The following is a 19,269-nucleotide window of genomic DNA, read 5'->3' as shown; positions in this document are numbered from 1 at the left end:
AGTTAGTAAATCACTCAGACTTCTCACAAGATGAAGATTGGGCAACTTTGTGTCACCTGACAAATCCTTTACCTGCAAGTACAGGATAATGTAGTTTTAATATAGTTTTTTACTGCTTTCAGTAGTAAAGTAAGATCACTCTTATCTTTAATACAGTTCTACTCAATATTGAAGGCCTAGGAAAGATTAAAGTTGTAGAATGACATTCAAGTGTGCGTAAGTGTTGAAATACTCAACAAATAACTGGGGTAACTGTGGGCTGTTAACCTAGAGGGAAAACAAAAACAAAAACAAAACACACCAAAAAAAAACCAAACTTCTATAAGGTTCTCTGTCGTACTCAACAGTGGGTACAGGTTAAATGAATCTTCCACAGATGTCTGTTAACCCGACTATAAAAAGATTAGTTCCTCACTTAAACTTCTAACTTCTGACTATCCAAATAAATAAATAAATAATAAAAAAGATGAATTGATGAATCATACCCCAAACACTCTATCTTGGTTTCATTCAGTGGGGTTACACTAGTTTATATTGGCCAATGTCGTTCTATAGTATTTTTAAGCACGACAACTGTAACAGTGAAAACAGGGAAAACTTCATCGTTGTTCATTTTCTAATTGGACTTCTGACCAGGTATTGCTTTGCTATGGGTGATTTACTCTGCCCATGAGAAAAGGTCATGGGAAAGGAAGGTGTCATAGATGTACATGGATGCAAGAACTGTTGTCTACTGAGAGGTGAGCTGAAAGCAGAAGGCGAAGTTTTCTCTGGGCTGATCCTAAGTTATCTGTAGTCAGAGACACTGAATCCAGGCTGTTGTTCCCACTGCATGCCTGGCATTCTTCATACACACAGAAGTCACCTCAGATGAAGTAAGGAGTTTTTATTGCCATTAAAATTGTTCTGGCTTTTTTTTTTCCTTTTTATTTTTTTCTAAGCTTGATAATTTGTCAGCATGTCCTCGAGCGGCTAAGTACATAAAAAATGACCTTTTGAAGTTTCTCCCTAAAGGTGCAATCAGAAATAAAGAGAAAATGGAGGAGCTGGAAAGTCAACCGGTATTTTGCTGTGGATTTCAAACATCGTCATCCTTCTCTAGCGAGCAGCGGAGTGAACGGGGGGACACAACTCTCCATTCTGAGCAAGAGCAGCTCTCAGATTCGGATGTCCAGCATAAATGCGGAGAATCTAGCGACATGAGCAGCTAAGGAAAACAAATCAATAAACAAGCAAACCAAAAACCACCCCTTTAAAAAGAAAACAAATAAACATAGTTTTGCTGGTGGTATAGGTTTCCTTTCCTTTCCTTTCCTTTCCTTTCCTTTCCTTTCCTTTCCTTTCCTTTCCTTTCCTTTCCTTTCCTTTCCTTTCCTTTCCTTTCCTTTCCTTTCCTTTCCTTTCCTTTCCTTTCCTTTCCTTTCCTTTCCTTTCCTTTCCTTTCCTTTCCTTTCCTTTCCTTTCCTTTCCTTTCCTTTCCTTTCCTTTTTCTTCCCTTCCCTTCATTTTTCCTTCCCTTTTTCCTTTCCTTTCCTCCAAAATGTCTTTGATGGTTGTAGAGGTGAAAAAGCAAATGAAGTGTATATATATAACTTTTTAAAAATCACTGTAAATACACAACTGTACTCAAGGCCATTGATGGAAAATATTTAAAAGTTAAAAATAGGCCAAGCCCACCTGCTCAATGATTTACATTTCAGAGCATCTGCAAGTAATCTGTTGTCAGTCAAAAGTAACAAGTAATTGCTGTGCAGTTGTGATTCTTGGTTGCCAAACCGATACTAATCTGTGAATGGACATGAACACTGTAATTTTTCAATTTGGTTTTCATTTTGTTTTGGATTTATTTTTTTTTATACTTGTCAAACGTATCTTATCCTGTCCCTGTCTTTTGGCATGTGAATTTCCAGTGTTTCTTTTTTGAGTCTTAGGATGGAGCTAACATGGGTTGATCATACCAGCAGGTTCAGGAAGAACTCCAGGAAATTAACTTCATGGTTGAATTTAGTCAAATGTACCAGTGGACTTAAAGAAAATGCTGTGCCAATATGAAGCTGCATAGCTATCATCAGTCAGCTGGGGGACGCCAGGCAATAGAGATGGGATCAGCTGTGTTTTGCCATACCCAGGGACACTTCTGAGAATGCTTTATGTTCTAGCTAAGCTGTGAATTTTCTAAAAGGGCCATGTAGTTAAGATATATCTATATTTTTGGCATTGATTGATTGGGAGTTGATTGATTGATTGGATTCTTTGAATAATAGAAATAACTGTCTCCTCCTTCCCACCTTAAAAGCAAAAGTCAGTTCCAAGATGGTGTTTCCCTCCAGATAACCTTGAACCTCCTGCACCTGTGCCCAAACACAGCATGTTTTGGGGTAGTGCTGTCATATACAATGTGGTGCCTTTGCAACCTGGTTGACTTCTGTGTATTATGACTCTTCCCTGCCAGAGCAAGAGGCACAGGAGAGATCTGGCATGATCGCTTTGGAAAGTAAAAGTCAGCTGCATTTGGTGAGCAACCAAACTGAACAATAAGATGCTATAGAAGGAAAAGATAAAGACTTTGGATGACTTCCCACACCTGGTGTTTTTCTCTCTCTTTGGATAATCCTTTTGATTAAATACTGATGTTCTTACTGGTTTTGTTTGGTTGGTTGGTTTTGGTTTGGTTTGGTTTGGTTTTGGTGTTGTGGTTTTTTTTGTTTGGTTGGTTGGTTGGTTTTTTGAAAGAAACTAAAACATTCTTTCCAACCTTGCCTTGTAGTTAAAGCCACGACTGGTACACATCTACTTCAGTCAAATGTCAATGATGTCAATTTTTAAAAGTCTTTATACATAAAGGCTTTGATGATCATACTAGCTCTCACTTCATTTTGGATTTATGAACTGATATACATATATATATATCTAAAAATATATATGTATGTGTGTGTATGTGTGTGCATATATTAAAAAAAATATGAAAATGACATTCTAAATGTGAAGCTATGAACTGAAACTAATAGTAACCAGGAAATTTAAAATTCAGGCTTGTTCTTTGTTGTTAGTTGACTTGATCATAAATTAAAAAAAAAAAAAAAAAGGAAAAAGAAAAGTGAATGATTCAGAATTTTAGTGTCAGCCGAGCTTTTAATTTCACTGGTTTTTGTTAGTTTAGGAAAAAAAATGTCATTTTAGGTATAAATTTTTTAAAATAACACTAGTTTCCTTATTTTTAAAAGGAAAAAGGGTCAGAAAGTTGTGAAAGAAGTATTAATTGTAATACTTAACTTTTACGTAGTGCTTTATGGGACATACTCTGCTCTCGGTTGTAGCAGTGTAAATGAATGTAAAAATCACTCTAAACAGAGGGAAATGTTAAGATTGATTTCATATCATACAGGATCGTGCTCATATGAGACACTTATGCCCCAGTCAGGTTAAATCTACCCTTGTACAGAGGACCAGCAAAAAGGTTTATATCACTCAAATTATACTACAGTACCTTAAATGGGAGTTACATGATCCAGACACCTTGTTTGCAAGTCTTCAGCACTGGTTTACTGCTCTGAGAGCAGAATTTGTCCCCCTCTTCCAGACTCTGCAAAAATCACTGAAGTATTTTTAACTGATAGATTAGAATTTCTTATCTCATTAGATGTTGGTAAAAGCTATTTTATAAAGTTTTCCAAGGAACCATACTATTTGCAGACCAGAAAGACAGAGGGAGATGAGGAAAGTCAGATCTATCAGGTAAATGAATGCTTAAACCTTTTTTTAAATGAAATTATCTAATATTAGATGAACAGATATCATTTAGTTTTGTATTTTCTGTAGTATGGGCTTTCACAAGGTATTATATTAACAATACTGTAAGTGTATTATTAAAAAAATCTAAAAGTATATTTTGCATGAATAGGTGGTAGCCAATTTTCAAGCATTAATAAATTAGAACCTTTGGGGGAAAAAAAAAAAAAGTGTTGATTAACTGCCTCTGGTTGGAGACTTTATGCCATGTTTCAGTCCAGAGCAAGAAGATGTTTGGATCTTTTTTTTGGTCAAGGCTTTTTCTAAGCTTACTTTCACATTCTGTTGTTTTCCCAGCTGTCTTACAGTGCTCTGCAATTTGAGTTGGTGGATCTTTTTCCAGTGCCTCATGGGCAAGTGTCCACAACACCAAAACTACCCTCCAATCATGCCCTGTAGAGACCAGGTCCTCAGCTGTGTTAGAATCAATACAGAAAACCATTGTTATTGTTAGAACAAAGCCACTTCACTTTGGTTCTGGATTTGTGCCTCAGCACAGTATTATTAATACTATTTTTAGGCATTCTCAGCAAGAGAGGCTAAGGACTAAATAGTCATGAAGACATGGACTTGCCCCGTATACTCCAGAGACAATGCTCTGGAGCAAGGCAAGTTAGAGGGCATTGAAGGGGAAATTTCTACTTTTGCAGTCCATGTGTTTACTGTTCAATGGACAAATTGAAGTCTACAGTACCTTTCACCAGCACTGAATTTACTAGAAGAAATGGTATATCTCTACATATCTAATATATGTTATATTATACAAGGAACCCCTTCTATTATTTTTTTTTATTGTGAGTGCTGACACACTTGCAAAGTTGTTGTGTTTTTTTTTTTGTTTTGTTTTTTTGGTTTTTGTTTTTTTTTTTCCTTAGTCATTCTGACTTTCTCAGTGTTACTGGAAAGATCAGATTTCAGGTGTATATAGTAAACTAAAACAGATTCTGATGCCATCGCACAAATAACTGTCTCAGAAATCTTTATGTTGAATGTAAGCTGAAGATACTGGACATGCATGGCCACCACTCACAGTGGCTGTCATTTCTATTTGTTTCAGGATGGAAGAAACCAAAAAGTGGTTTGCTTCTAGGTGTGTGTAAATATCAATTCGGTGTAATAGTGCTTTGTTTGATTTTTCACTGTGAAATATATTTTGGAGCTAGAAAGACTATGTTATTAAAACTGTGTAATTAAAAGGAAAACAAAAGTGTGAAGTGCTCCTTGAGCCATCTTTTCTACCATGTGCATAATGTATTTCTAATCTAATTTTCTTATCTTTTTTTTCTTGTAAGTGTTCAAAAACCTACTGTACTGCATCTTTTGTGAGTATTTACTGTACCTAACTACTGTTTTATTATTGACTTTTTGATGTGGATTATTGGTATGACAGAACTATTAACATCGCCAAATGAAAACTAAGATATATATTTCAGAAGGACAAGGGTTGTTTCATTGTTGCCTGGTGACCTCAAATGTTTTTACCTTCACCTGTATTGTGTTCAGTTGTGTGTGTTTTTATTTTGTAGAAATATGCCCAGCTTGCTCTGCTTCATTTAAGTACTTATATTTGAAAACCAGGTGTTAAAATGGGATGTTGGGGGAAGGGAGAGAGATGAGAACAGTTAAACTGAAAGTTAAATTCAGACACTTTGTTTGGTATCGTGTTCCACCTTTTCAGCAGCTGTTCATCATTCCAACAAAAAGAACCAAGTATGGCAACCACAAGGCTAACACAAATGAAGGAAAGAGATTGAGTACAGCAGGAAAATTAAACAGACGTGACATGCCAAGCAGCTTGCAAAAGAAAACTAACAATAAAAAAAAGCTAATAGAAAAAATTCTAGTTCTTGAAAGGGTACAAATGAAATTTAGTTTTTGAGCACTTTCGTTTTCAGTCAAATATAAAGTCAGACACTTTCTCAATCTTCTCCTTTTGTAGTTTCAGTTACAATTTTGTAAGAGGAGCTGCATTTCTGCTATTTCCAGAAGGGTAGGAAACTGATTCAGACAAGATATTGCATAAAATCCCCATTTAATGGGCAAAAATATACTAATTGTGTCAGTTTGTTAGGTTCATGCATCTGACTGCTACTAAATCCTGACTGACTTCAAAGTTCAAAGCTTGGCCTGTGAACCATGCAGGTACCTAAATTTATTACCATTCCAGACCAGCCCTGCCAGAAATTAGGCATAGAAATTAAAGACAGTGCAGGAAAGAGAAAATAATTCTATAGTGACTTTAATAAACAGTGGCAATGAAAGAAATGCAAAATTATAATTTATTAAAACAAACAAACAAACAAACATTTAATTGACTTTGTTTACCTTCTTGGTTTAAATTATTTTTCAGTAGTGCTTCAGAGATAATTGTTTATGTCAGTGTTTTTTAACCTGTGGTCAGTGGAGACTTCAGAGCCCATAAACTATTTATGAAGTGTCCATGGAAGATAATTAAGGAAACTAAATTAATACATTGTATATAACTATAAATGTGTGCAAGGTTTCTGAAGGGCTTTTTTTTGTGTGAAGTCTCCCACAGACCCCCCAAAAAAAAAAAAAGTTGAAAAACAGCTGCGAAAAGCTGCTGGTGAGTTATTATTATGTATTTATTATTATGTATTTTCCCAGGACAATCTTCTTGTCTGTATTAGTTTCTCAGCGTTCTGTACATAGACAGGTCCATTCAATCGTTGATTAACTCCTCAATGCCTCCCATCCAGCATCCACAAGCAGTGGTGGAGAGGAGCTGGTGAGGAGAGCATGGCCACGGTTAACTAACTCTAATCTTGGGGAGTATCTGTGTATTGCAGTAAGGCCGGGATGAAAGAGAAGTGTAACCAGGTCTCTTTGTAGTCTTTTCATAGTGAATGACTGGTTTGAGAAAATGCAGGTGGAACGAGTGCTGTACACCAAGAGAAGTCGCTGTGTCCTCAGCATCAACATAAACACGCAAACTGTGATTTCGCTGCTGCTGCGAAGTTCTGTGAACTCTTACACAACAAAGTACAGGATCCAAATATCAAAGTTAATCTTTACAGTTTCCAAATACAGTGGATCTACCTAGAAAGCTCAACAAAATAAAATTGTCCACCCTAGTTTGATTATGTGATTTCACATTTATTTTTTTTATCTAGGGATTTGCTCTTATGATCAAAGCTTCCAGAGAAATGTTGGATATTTAAAATCATCTTCTACCTGGTGCTGCAGAAAAATAAATGTGACCCTAGGAGATCTGTTATAGCCTGGAAGTTCTAAGGGAAGCAAGATAAAGTAGTAAAGACAATTAGAGCAGGATACATGGGATCCTGCTTGACTTCCAGCTGTCAGACAAGATCGGTGTCTCTTATAGCTCCTATGTGATATCTGTGATCTCTGTGTGGATTTCCAGGAACCTGAAATAAACTCACTCACTGAGATAAACTAAGCTTATCTACATTTGGGTAGCTAGACTATGTCTATGTGAGAGTGATGTCTGTTGGATTCCTGAGGTGGAACAACTTTAGAGGTGTACATAATGCAAAGATACAACCAAATATCTGATTTTACCTGATTTCCAAAGTATGTCCTAAAACCTAGATCTTTGGGTTTTAATTAGGGCTTATAAGAGATTCTGTGAAAGAAAAAAAAACAAAACAAAACCAAAAAACAACAACAACAACAAAAAAAAAACAACTATATCTCCATAGCTATAACTGCAAAGCTGTTTAGACAGGCTCCAGAGGTGCTGAAACCTCAGTTAGGCTATATTACACATCTGTGTCCCTTTCAACATCAAGCATTTTCAGCATTAAGGATTCTGGCTCATAGGAAAGTCCTGGGAAAGATCTTATGTCACTAAGGTAGCTTATGACATCCACGTCACCACTGACAGTGAAGTAGTCTTCCTCTGATCAAGTTGTTCTGGCTGTAGCCACCAGAGAGAAATGAGAGATTTTAGAGTAAGAGCATCAAACATATATTTGATGTCTACTAAAGGGTGACATGATTCATACCTTGCAAGTATCTGTTTCTTTCCACCAGGAAGTCTGACCAGATCAGAGACTGATATCTGTACTGTGAAAGTCTATATGTCTTTCCCCTAGGATCTGTGCTTAGTCACTGTTATTCTGTTTCCTGTATGGTGAGGAATAACGCTCTTGAAAATCTTGAGGTTGGCTTCTGTTGGATGCTATCAAGCAGATTTGGGGGAGATGCGTGCCTGATAAAGGCTTGGTAGCTCTCACTGAGTGCAGTTTTCAGGAGGTCTTGTTCTCTCCACCAGATTGTGTACGTGTGATAACCACTTCTCTGTCTAGAAACAAACCATGGTACGTGGTACACACGCAGTGAAAAAAAGTTAGCATTTTATCCTCTGCTTTTAGGAGTCAGAAACATACAACCTGTTCAGAATTGCATTTAAGAGTAAAGTTGGGAAGATATGGAGCATGAAGGAATAGTTAATGATGCTCCGATGTTAAGCTCCATGCACATCTGTACTAAAGAGTAAAGTTCAGCTAAATACACATTGTACTTTGTGTATGGAAACACACCAGCAGAGCTTAAAAAAAATGCTTTAAACTTCATGGTCATTTCACTTTCTTATGATTAATATCACAATTTCCCATTGGTTTTCTTCTGGGGAATTCATCCACGTAAAGAATTACTCTGTGATATGATGTTGTGTGATATGACACTCTTTAGTGTCTGAAACTACAAACTTCTGGATATGCCTTTTCCAATGGAGTGTGTCCTTGCAGAAAAGTCTGAAGAGGCCTTCATGTAGCAGTGTAATCTGTAAAAACTAATAGTTTATGTGTTCATTCTCATTCCCTTCTTTTTGTCCATTTAGCGGTGATGCAACATGCTATAGCTCTGAGAAGAGATATACCAAGTTATCATATGGAAAGCTGTATTTTGGCTTTTGACTGTGTCAAGGTACAAACCTACTGGCCTGGCCTGTTGGTTCTAATACTGGGCTTTTTTTGGTCAAAACTGGTTTAACTAATAATGGGATCTGAGGTTATTCAGCTTTGTTATGAGGTGGAAAAACATACATCAATTGCTGCTTTGTAACAATTTTTGTGTTCTAAGAAATTGTTTTTAACATGTAGACTGCTGTAGATGACACAAAAAATGTATTACCATTTTGTATAAGTCCATTCTGATATAAAATGACAACAAAGAGAACTTTTTGTCTGTGAAGTTACAGGGTAGCATATTTCTATCCAAACAGTCGGGATGGAGTCTGGGGGGGCTTAAAAACATTAGCTTACTCATGGAAAGGAGTCCCTGAATTATACTTGGCAAAGTCAGTCCTGGAGTAATGAGGCATGAAGTCTTTGCTATTAGTGGGCCATGCACATTTGTCCTTCACCATCAATCAGCAGAGTAATGCTAAGAAGGTGTTTAGCCCACCACATAAGTATCAAGAGTGAATATAGTCTGATATTGTCAAAAAATAAAAATAATGCAACAAAGCAACACACTCTCTTGTAACTAATAACACCTGTTGTTCTAAACTTTAATCCACAGGTGCTTTTGGGCCTGTGGATTATTTCTAAGGAATCTAAAGAGGAAAAGAAAAATTGTTTTTTCTCAAACAAAAGCATTGCCATTTGGCAAAGCTGGAAAACCACTGGTCTCTATCATATCTGACACGCTTTCGGGTTTCATTTCTTTTCCAGTCAAAGCAAGCCTCAAGATTTTTGTCAGGGTCATTTTTAAAAGATCATGGACATTCACCCTATTATTACAGAGGACTCTGCGCTAGATGATCTATTTATGAGTCTTCTCCCATCTTTTTCCTCAGCTTCAGCTTCTGTAACTCTTTGTCCCCCATGGATGTGTGATCATGGATCATTAGGCAAGATCATGGTGACAAGGTAGGTGCACAACAGGTCCGAGACGAGGTCATGATGTCAGCCTATTTCAACAGGACCAGTGGTGGGGCAGGGATGTGGTGGAGCTGGAGATCAGCATCCTATAGTGTTACTATAGGAACTGGGGTGAAATGGGACGCTGGGCTGTGGTGGTTTTACCCAGCTGGACAGCTGAGCTCCACCACAACCACTCTCTCACTCCCCCTCCTCAGAGGGAAAGGGGGAGAAAATACGATGCAAAGGGTCAAGGCCTGAGATAAGGACAGGGAGATCACTCAAGTTATCGTCACAGGCAAAACAGACTCAGCATAGGGAGATTAACAAAATTTATTACCTATTACTAACAAGCTAGAGCGGTGAGAATCAACAAGAAAAAAAGACAAACCAAAAACACCTTCCCCCTCATCCACCCTCTTCTCCTTCCTCCCCATGAGCAGCACAAAGAAATGGGGGCTGCAGTCAGTCCCTGACGCTTCTTCGTCTCCGCCGCTCCCTCACGGTCCACGCGGGGTCCCTCCCACGGGATGCCGTCCTTCCCCAACTGAGCCTGCGGGGGCTGCCCACAGGCAGCAGCTCTTCAAGACCTGCTCCCACACGGCTCCGTACCACGGGGTCCGTCCCCCAGGAGCAAACTGCTCCAGCACGGGTCCCCCACGGGCGGCAGCTCCCCCCAGACCCCCTGCTCCTGCGGGGGCTCCTCTCCACGGGCTGCAGCTCCGGCCCGGGGCCTGCTCCTGCGGGGGCTCTCCGTGGGCCGCAGCCTCCTCCAGGCCACATCCACCTGCTCCACCGGGGGCTCCTCCACGGGCTGCAGCGTGGAGATCTGCTCCGTGTGGGACCCGTGGGCTGCAGGGGGACAGCCTGCTCCACCAGGGGCCTCTCCACGGGCCGCAGGGGAATTGTGCTGTGTGCCTGGAGCACCTCCTGCCCTCCTGCTGCACTCACCTTGGGGGCTGTAGGGCTGCTTCTCACTCCTCACTCTCCCAGCTGCTGTTGTGCAGCAGTTTGTTTGTTTGTTTGTTTCCCTTCCTTAAATCTGCTCTCCCAGAGGCACTAACAGTATCACTTACTGGCTCAGCTCTGGCCAGCGGTGGGTCCCTTTGGAGATGGCTGAAAATGGCCCTTATATAAAATGGGGCAGCCTTTGGATTCTTCTCACAGGCCACACCTGCAGCCTCCCACTACCAAAACCTTGCTACGTAAACTCAGTATATGGGTCCATGGTCAGGTCAGGGGAGTCCCCAGTGCAGATGTGTGGGATATTATTTTTCTGTATCGCTGTGAATATCTTTGTGACAATCCACTTGGGGATTTACTAGGTGAGCTGGGCCAGCATCAACCCCTTATTTTGGTTGTAAGATGATGCAGATGATGCGTCCGCCCTTTCTACCACATGCTGAAGAGCTGCATCAGTCACTGTCCTACTAAACAGGGAGTTTAGCAAATGTGGAAGAGGGAATCTGGAAAGGACTTTATTTCTAAAGGTTACATGTCTAGTCTGAGCAGATGTTTTAGGCTTCTTTTGTAGTTAAGAAACAGAGAAAGAAAAGGCGCATACAAATGTATTTCATCTTTCTGTAAAAGTCTTGTGGTAAATATCCATAACTTTAAAGACGCAGTACCACACTAACACATTTGCTACAAGAATCAGACACTGAGAAACTTTCATTTACTAGATCTGTCAAAATACCAAAGAGAACAACCTCAAAAAATTCTCACTTAGTTCAAATGGATTTTAACACAACTTTTAAACCAATATCATCAAGACTTACAAGTAGGGTCTCTAACTTTACCAAAACACTGTTTCTGGCAACTTGTTTCTAGTGGAACAGAGTCATCAAATTGTATCTGAATTGTTCCAATAGTTGAGCAATAAATGAATACTGAATTTCCAAAAGCCTTGACCAATTTTGGCAACTCAGGATTTAGTCACTCACCCATTATCTGGTATTGACTCCTCTCACACCTGTTTTTAATCTCAGCCTTACAAGGGTGTGGGTTTAACCAACATTGCCCACTCACATAACTTGGCCTGAGAATGATTTTTTTGGACGGGAGTCATTTTTGTACAGCATTTTAGAAGATTAAAAGAAAGTCATAAGATGCTGCTGATGTAATCACATAGGTAGCCTGTATACAAGGAGGCTACGACACTCCTTTAATAGACTTTACATACAGGGTTGAGTTTATCTCATGAAGTAGGAATAAGGGAAAAAGAAGGCACGAATATGTGGGCTAGGTGTGGGCTAAACTTTCATTATGAATAATAAAGACCCAGGGAAGGAATTGGTTGCTTAGATTAAATAGTGTCATTTCAGGTACAGCATGGAGTACTGCTTGGTCTCCAGATGAGTGTAAGTATACAAAAACCTGAATCATATCTCCAGGACAGCGCAGATGTTTTGGATGTCCCAATAACATTTGATAACTATGTTTATAAAATCCAACCCCAGATTAATAGTTAATCATGTTTAGACAACTCTATAGTTGGCCAAATATAGGTGCTTACTTCAGGGAGAGCTGTGCAGCTCAAGGATTTCACTAACTGTACTGCTAATACTTTCACTGGCTTAGACATCCAACCTTAGTTTATACCAAACAGCTTTAAATGATACACTTGAGTAATCTCCATTCTGTACACCCCTCTCATATAGTGACAGAGCTGCCTATGATCCCAGGATAAGTTGTATGTACCCTCATAAATACTCTAGTACCATATGTTACAGGCTCCAGTTCCTCAGTTCAGCCTTTTTCTGAAAATAATCAGACTTCATGTTTTTCAGTCCTTTTTTTTTTTTTGTTGTTGTTGTTGCTGTTCTTCTTGTTCTTGTTGTTCTTGTTGTTCTTGTTTTTTGTTTGGTTGGTTTGGTTTGGTTTAATATCTTCTACTATTTCTCTGAACTATTCTGAAAATCCAACTGTGCATAGAATATGCAACCTTGGGAAAGGTCAGCATTGTTCAGCATTGCCAGAGCAGGCTGGAGGGTTTTCTTTCAATCTGGAATCCACTCAGTAAAGCTTTCGGGAGAAAAAAAAAAAAAAGACAGTAAGAGTTAACAAACTACTCTTAGTGAGAAGTTTCAATCACCTAATCAACAACATCGAGAGAAACAGCTGAAACAATTGTTTTTAATCTTTCTACGAGTTTGTGTAGTTTAGAAATGGATTTTAAAATAATATGTAGAGAGTTAAACTATGTGAAAGATAACAGAGAATTAGAGGAAGAGAAAACAGCTTTTCCTAGCTGATATACTAAATGGTATATTGCACATGTCTCTTGGTAATCATATAAATCTCACTTGGGAGAGGGTACATCTCAGATCCTCAGCTAGTTAGGATAGCTGTGAACAGTGAGCAATGCTTCAGCATGCTTTATGGCTGTTCTGACTGTGAACGTCCAGACAGGGCAGCAGCATGCCCAGCACACACCATGTACCACAAGATGGCAGTGCCTTCACACAAACGGCACAGCACTTCTAGGCATCCTTTGTGACAACGCCTTTGCTGCCTTCAAAGGCCTGGAAAGGAGCAGTATATCCTTAACACATTCCTTTTCCTCCATACACCATCATGTCCTTACGTGTGCCATGAAGCAGCCTTCTCAGTGCCCACACAAAATCTTTATCCAAGAAACTTTTGCTCTCCCCAGGGTTATTAACCTCATCATCAGGTTGTTCCAAGTGTGCCCTTTATACAAATTATGCAAACAATGTTTTTATATGTGCAGAATAACTTTATATAGCCCTCAATTCCAGCTTACGGCTTACACAGCTTGATCAAAATGATTAAAAAGTATAAGACTTGGAAATGTCAAAAGCATAAAGGAGGGATGCAGGGACATTCTGGACAAGACCCAGGCAGAACAGGTGGCTGGCATATTGCTAAGGTTGCTGGAGAACATTTGAGCTATTTTGTTGGATCACTGTGAGGTGGGATATGAGGGTGTCTGGAAGGAGGCTAAGGTAGGAGTGGTTATCCAAGGAGTTAATGCAATCCGAGTGTGAATGGTGACAGTAGATGGGCACAAAACAGTTTGTGAAGTCTGACAAGAACAGTGGCATTGCTGGATATTGTGAATTTTATGCTGCTGAACACTGGATAAGTGATGGAAAGATCCTTCATGATGTACCTACCACCACTCTTTGTCATCATTGCTCCTTTCCTTGGATCCTTGGTCCAGTAAAGAAGCTTCCCAGTAATAAAATCAAAGGACACGTAGTGAGATAGGTTGCCTTAAAGTCAAACTTGGGCCATCCTGGGGGCACAGATGGGAAGTGGAAATTGCTGTGTAACACAAGATGGCTGATATATGCACCAAATAAACCATGAAGAAAGGTGTAAGAGAAAATATGGTAGTATGTTCAAAACATAAAGCCTCAGGCCAGTCTTTTGTTTGTTTTTGTTTGTTTGTTTGTTTGTTTGTTTAGGAAACATTCTCAGGTCAGACAAAAGCAGGATCACTCCAATTTGTTCCCTCCAAAGATAGATGAAAGGAAATTATCTGTCAATTCCTTCATATATTATATAACTCAACACTGTTTAATTATTTCCTCAAGAAAACATTCATAAGTAGCCAAATATCTGAACAAATGATCTTTTAAAGTTATAGAAGCAGGCTACTACAAAGCTGTGTCTTGGTGATGGTGTCTTGAAAGAGGAGTGAGGCATTAACTCAAGCCACAGGTTGAAGTTCCTGTAATGTAAATGTCCTCTTGGGTAAAGAGATCATAATCATACATATTCATTGGCTTCAAAACTGTATCCATAACAAACACAATTATAAGACTGTCATTTTTTGATAAAGTCTCAAAGGAAACATCCAAACCGACATAAAACGTTTAAAAATTACAAACACAACAGTTTTAGTTATCACTTACATTTTATAGATGTACATCACACAAATGTGTTCAAATCACTATGCTAGGCAACACACAACACAGGAGCAAGGATTACTTTTGCAAGGAAAAGGTGGTCAGAATAGACAAGATAACACCTTGTATAGGGCATGTGATTCATTGGGACAAATGGAGTAAATGTCTAATCAATAAAGGAGTGATCTCAATTACGTGTATAGAAACCTGGACAATGCATCTCTGCTGTAATAATAAGGCTAGAGATGATGCACGTAAAATCAACAGAGAGGTTCCCACAAAGTCAAATATCACCTTGCTTAAATAATTAACCAAGAGTTCAACAAAATGAGGGACCAGAGCTCTACTTTTTAAAGCTAAACTGATATTCCAGTTCACAGAAATTCCAGGGTGTACTTAAATGGCTATAGTCTCCAGAAGTGCATCCTGTCTGGATGCAGGTCCTTCTGGGAATGGTCCCATTTTGAAATGAACTACAGCTATGTTTCATGTGCCTTGTGTACATGCACTGTTTTTTGGAGAGTTTGATGTAGAGGCCAATTCAATCCCAAAGAAAGAGAAAGGCCGCCCAAAGAAGTGATGTAAGTACAGGATTAGTTTGCTGTGTTTTACCAGGCCATACTCTGTTTCACTTCTGACCTCTGACACATTCTTCACTGGAGTGGTAATGAGCTGAGAAATGGTGGGCAGGACTGAAATCAACAGAGTGCAATCACAGAGTTCATCCTGAAAGAGAGATCAGCAAAAATCACAAAAGCACAGCTTAACTGTGGATTTAATTGATGGATCCAGCTAACCTTCAAGGATATTGCAATAGAAGTTCTGTTCCAGCTACACATGGACCAGTGTCTGGTCACTAAGAAGACTCAGTTTGTAAATTATTCTGAGTTTAAGAAAGCCCAGCTGGGATATTGCATTGTGTTTGCTGTATGTTCTTCATTTGTACGTGCATAATCTTCCTAATGCTCAGCTACTACATGTTTTCCCATGGATGAGAAAAGGCCATCTTGAGTCCTCTGGCCTGACTTAATGTCTCCATTGTACAGGCATGAAAAAAAAAAAAAACAAAAACAACAATAAACAAAAAAAAAAACAAAAACAACAACAAAAATCAAACAAAAAACAAGCAGATAATGTAACTCAGTCATTTTTGCATCACTCTAGCAACACCTTGAGATTCCTTTCAAAGAAGCTTACTTCTCCTTAGACAGGTGCTTAACACTTCTCAGTTCATAATTCCATCAAGTTAGCTGAAGTTGCCTCAAAATAGTTAGTAAAAAATCACTAATTATTATCACAAGCTTTTGACACTCTGTGACTCTTTCAAATGAAGATTAATTATAGTGCTCTTCCAAACTGAAATTTCAGGAAACACTGGCAAAGATGTGACAGACATGCTGGACCTGGGAAAAATGAATGTAGCTCCTTTGATTTGAGTGCTAACCCGATGATGCACAAGACCTGAAGATCTGTCATTTCACAACAATAACAATGAACAAAAAAGTGGATTATGTGTGGTTGAGGAGAGAAAAAGACGGAGTTGTGATACTAATCTGTACCAGTTGAGAAAAGCAGCTCATGTTCAGGACAAGAAATTCTCAGAAGTCTGTTGACACTACGAAAAGCCATAAAGAATCCCAACTCTCTATATTTTAGGTAGTATGCTACAAGGTTACAGCAGCTCAGCCTGTTAGATAAACTCAGACAGAAGTCACACCATTCTGGTATGCAGACATTTTCCTTTTCGGACTGATTTTTTCAAGCAATGATAACTGAGTAACATAGTTGACTGGACTGTTTTCTCTGGACATAGTCCCATGTTTGTGTGTGAAGCTCAGGTATTCTTGATACTGCCACTTGCACAGTTGTTTCTTGAGTTCACTTTGAACCTACGGAAAAGGAATTATAAAAGCAAACAGAAAATAAAGACTTAGTGGTAATTGAAGATAAAATATGCCAAAATTTCTATGTGACTGCTAGGCCTGGATACACCCAAATCAATCAAGATTAAGCCTTAGCACATTTTTAGGTGGAATTAAATCATACACCCATTCACACTGAAAAATAAACAATTTCCAGAATTCAGAGGATGACAAGGAAGTGAGCTACTGTAGTTTCTTTATTTATTGTTGTATTTCTACCACATAAATATTTCTGCTTTATTATTATTATTATTACATATATTTTTCCTCATACCAAATCTGTGCCTCCTTGTTGTGACCTGCAGTGTATAATAAGACCTTACAAGGTCCTTCTCCAGGCTTTCAGCTTATCCATATTGAAATCCCTCTTACAGATCTCTTACTGATTTGGGAAGATACTGAACCAACTTGGATATATATTACATTACATTACACTGTTTATACAGGGAAATCCAGACAAATCTCCTTCTTTCTGTGGGAAGTTGTTTTTAAAATGGTAAAGCTCTGTAAAATGTACTATAGGGATTTTATCCAAATTCTAAGAATGCGGCAAAAACAGGAAAGGAAGTGCTTGAGTAAAACTGATGAAATCATACAGGCTGTGCTGGAAAAGGGAAAGGGGAAAAGGGAAAGGGAAAGGGAAAGGGAAAGGGAAAGGGAAAGGGAAAGGGAAAGGGAAAGGGAAAGGGAAAGGGAAAGGGAAAGGGAAAGGGAAAGGGAAAGGGAAAGGGAAAGGGAAAGGGAAAGGGAAAGGGAAAGGGAAAGGGAAAGGGAAAACACACCAGGAGAAAACAAACCTAAAGAAAGTACAATGTTGCAAGCTTTCCACTGAGACATCATCATGATAGCTATCAGACATAAAGCAGAAAAAATGTCCCCTGACAGAAAAGTCACCAACCATTTGTAAAGGGTCACTGCTTCAAAGCTTAATCTGTGTCCTGTCAGAATTATATGAATACAAATAAAGTCAACAAAGGTACCAAGGGAAAAAGAAATAGGGGTATTTCATGTGTTCAGGAATAGATCAAAGCACAGATCAGTTCTGGAAAGAGGAAAAATGAAAAACAAGAGAGGCCCATGAGTTTCAAATGTTTGATAATCTTATATACTTGCTACTCACCTCTGCATTTGAGAAACAATATAGAAGTGCAACAACAAAACCCTAGGACAGGGAGAATAGAGAGGGGAAAAAATCAGCCATCAGGATTTGAAGCATAGAAACAGGGAAAAAAAAATCATCTTTTATTCAAACTTCAGGTAAGACAGCAAAAATATTTTTTCCATTGTTCCATTGGGATTTAGGTGATGTGGAACTATTTAATGGGTTTTCAAATTTGGAATCGATGTCTCAGTGGACTGGTGGCACTTTATATACATCACTGTCTTTGTATGGAGGCACTAAGGACTAAATCACTGTTCACTGTATCCTACAAACAAATTTTTCCTCAAATAAGGTAGTAGGGACCTTCATTTTGTTCAAGGCTATATTTTCACTAGTGAATAAAGTTGGTGAGGACCTGTTCTTGGTTTGCATGTTTTCTTCTAAATTATCTTCTTTCACTCACAAGAGGATGTCTATGTCCAAAGAACCTATTGGGAATGGTCTTGGGTTCATATTCACCCAGACCTGCAGTCAGACATTTTTTGGGTAAATGTTAGTCAGCCCACACCCAAACCTTTTCACAGACTGCGCTAACACAGGCAGTGTGTGTATCACTAGACAGTGATACACTACATCTTCATTTATAAACTGAACAAAGCACAGCCCTGAACACTGGCCCTTGCTTCTCCACCTTGTTAAAATGTTAACATGGTCCATGGCACAGATTTGGCTTAGGCCAAAAGATGGTGGGGTACAGATGAAAGAGGAAGAAAAAAACCTCAGATGTTTGCCAGTCCCTGGCCCTCAAAAGCCACGATATCATTCTGAACAGTGTTATAGCAAATAAAAGAAGCAAAGAAGTATTAAGATGATGGATTTACTACTGCTGAAGCATAAGGGCAGAACAGGTTGCTATATATTATCATTATTTTTTCAATTCTCTTATCATCACCTTTATTACATGTGGAATTAAGTTTCAATCAGTTCTTCTTAATCCATAGACTGATCTTCATGGCACTCAGTCATTGTTATTCAAAAAATGTAGATGTGCTTTTTTGTGATTTTTAATATAAAGTCTGAGTCAGAACGCAAGACTAGCATTGGATTTTAAATAATAAGATAGTGGAACAAACAACAGAAAGAGCTTGTGCAGGAGTAAAATAGAATGTGTGCGTTGAATTTAGACACATTATTAACACCTGTTGTAATAACTAAACAAAAATGTAAAACTCCCAAGAGTGGGGTGTTTCAGCCCAAACCTCTTAGGACTCAAACTTTTTGTTCAGCTTACCTGAAAGGATCCCAAGCCTAGCTCAATGTAAAGGCGAGCTTCCAGACCAGTGCTTTCTGGGAAAAATGCAAATACAATATAGTGCACTCCAAAGAGTGGGATCAAGAGTAATGTGGATTTAGCAAGTCTCCTGGAAAACCAAGAATTAAAGAACAAGGCACTGTTAGAAATATAGAATTAGTGATGACCATTATATGTTGGAACAACTTTTACTATGGAGGAGAAGTCCAGAATGGAGGCAACTACATCCAATGAAGTTGTGGAAAGATTACTTTCTGCCAGTCTCACTGTCAACATCTGGTCAGCAAAGATGAATCAGCATGCAAATTTTCCAGACTGACCTTTAAGGGTCTTCTCCCTGCTATGTATGCAAGGGTTGAGGCATCAAATTACCTCCTGAGACCAATCTCAATCACACAAAAGTGTGGGATACAAA

General features: G+C 38.7%; 2 protein-coding genes across 18 annotated transcripts in view; one reads left to right on the top strand and one right to left on the bottom strand.

Moving 5' to 3' along the window:
• The window catches only part of ADCYAP1R1 (ADCYAP receptor type I), a 345,195-nt gene extending 336,240 nt beyond the window's left edge, over nucleotides 1-8,955 (top strand). For 12 of the 16 annotated variants that reach the window (XM_080579596.1, XM_080579593.1, XM_080579592.1 and 9 more), the window contains one exon: nucleotides 1,002-8,955. In XM_080579596.1, coding sequence (XP_080435722.1) covers nucleotides 1,002-1,211 — 210 coding nt within the window. In that variant the 3' untranslated portion in view covers nucleotides 1,212-8,955. The remainder of the gene's footprint in view (nucleotides 1-1,001) is intronic. The other 4 variants (XM_080579590.1, XM_080579587.1, XM_080579585.1 and 1 more) reach the window with 1 other exon arrangement.
• Nucleotides 6,185-19,269, bottom strand: part of LOC308189518 (vasoactive intestinal polypeptide receptor 1-like) — a 39,333-nt gene continuing 26,248 nt past the window's right edge. For both annotated transcript variants that reach the window (XM_080579601.1, XM_080579602.1), the window contains exons 11-13: nucleotides 18,834-18,963; nucleotides 17,561-17,602; nucleotides 6,185-16,407 (exon numbers count right to left, since the gene is read on the bottom strand). In XM_080579601.1, coding sequence (XP_080435727.1) covers nucleotides 16,219-16,407; nucleotides 17,561-17,602; nucleotides 18,834-18,963 — 361 coding nt within the window. In that variant the 3' untranslated portion in view covers nucleotides 6,185-16,218. The remainder of the gene's footprint in view (nucleotides 16,408-17,560; nucleotides 17,603-18,833; nucleotides 18,964-19,269) is intronic.

This window comes from Anser brachyrhynchus, assembly GCF_964034855.1.
Source record: "Anser brachyrhynchus genome assembly, chromosome: 2".
In the NCBI taxonomy this organism is placed as follows: Eukaryota; Metazoa; Chordata; class Aves; order Anseriformes; family Anatidae; genus Anser; species Anser brachyrhynchus.
Note: the sequence above shows the minus strand (reverse complement) of the source record. Positions and strands in the feature narration are given on the sequence as shown.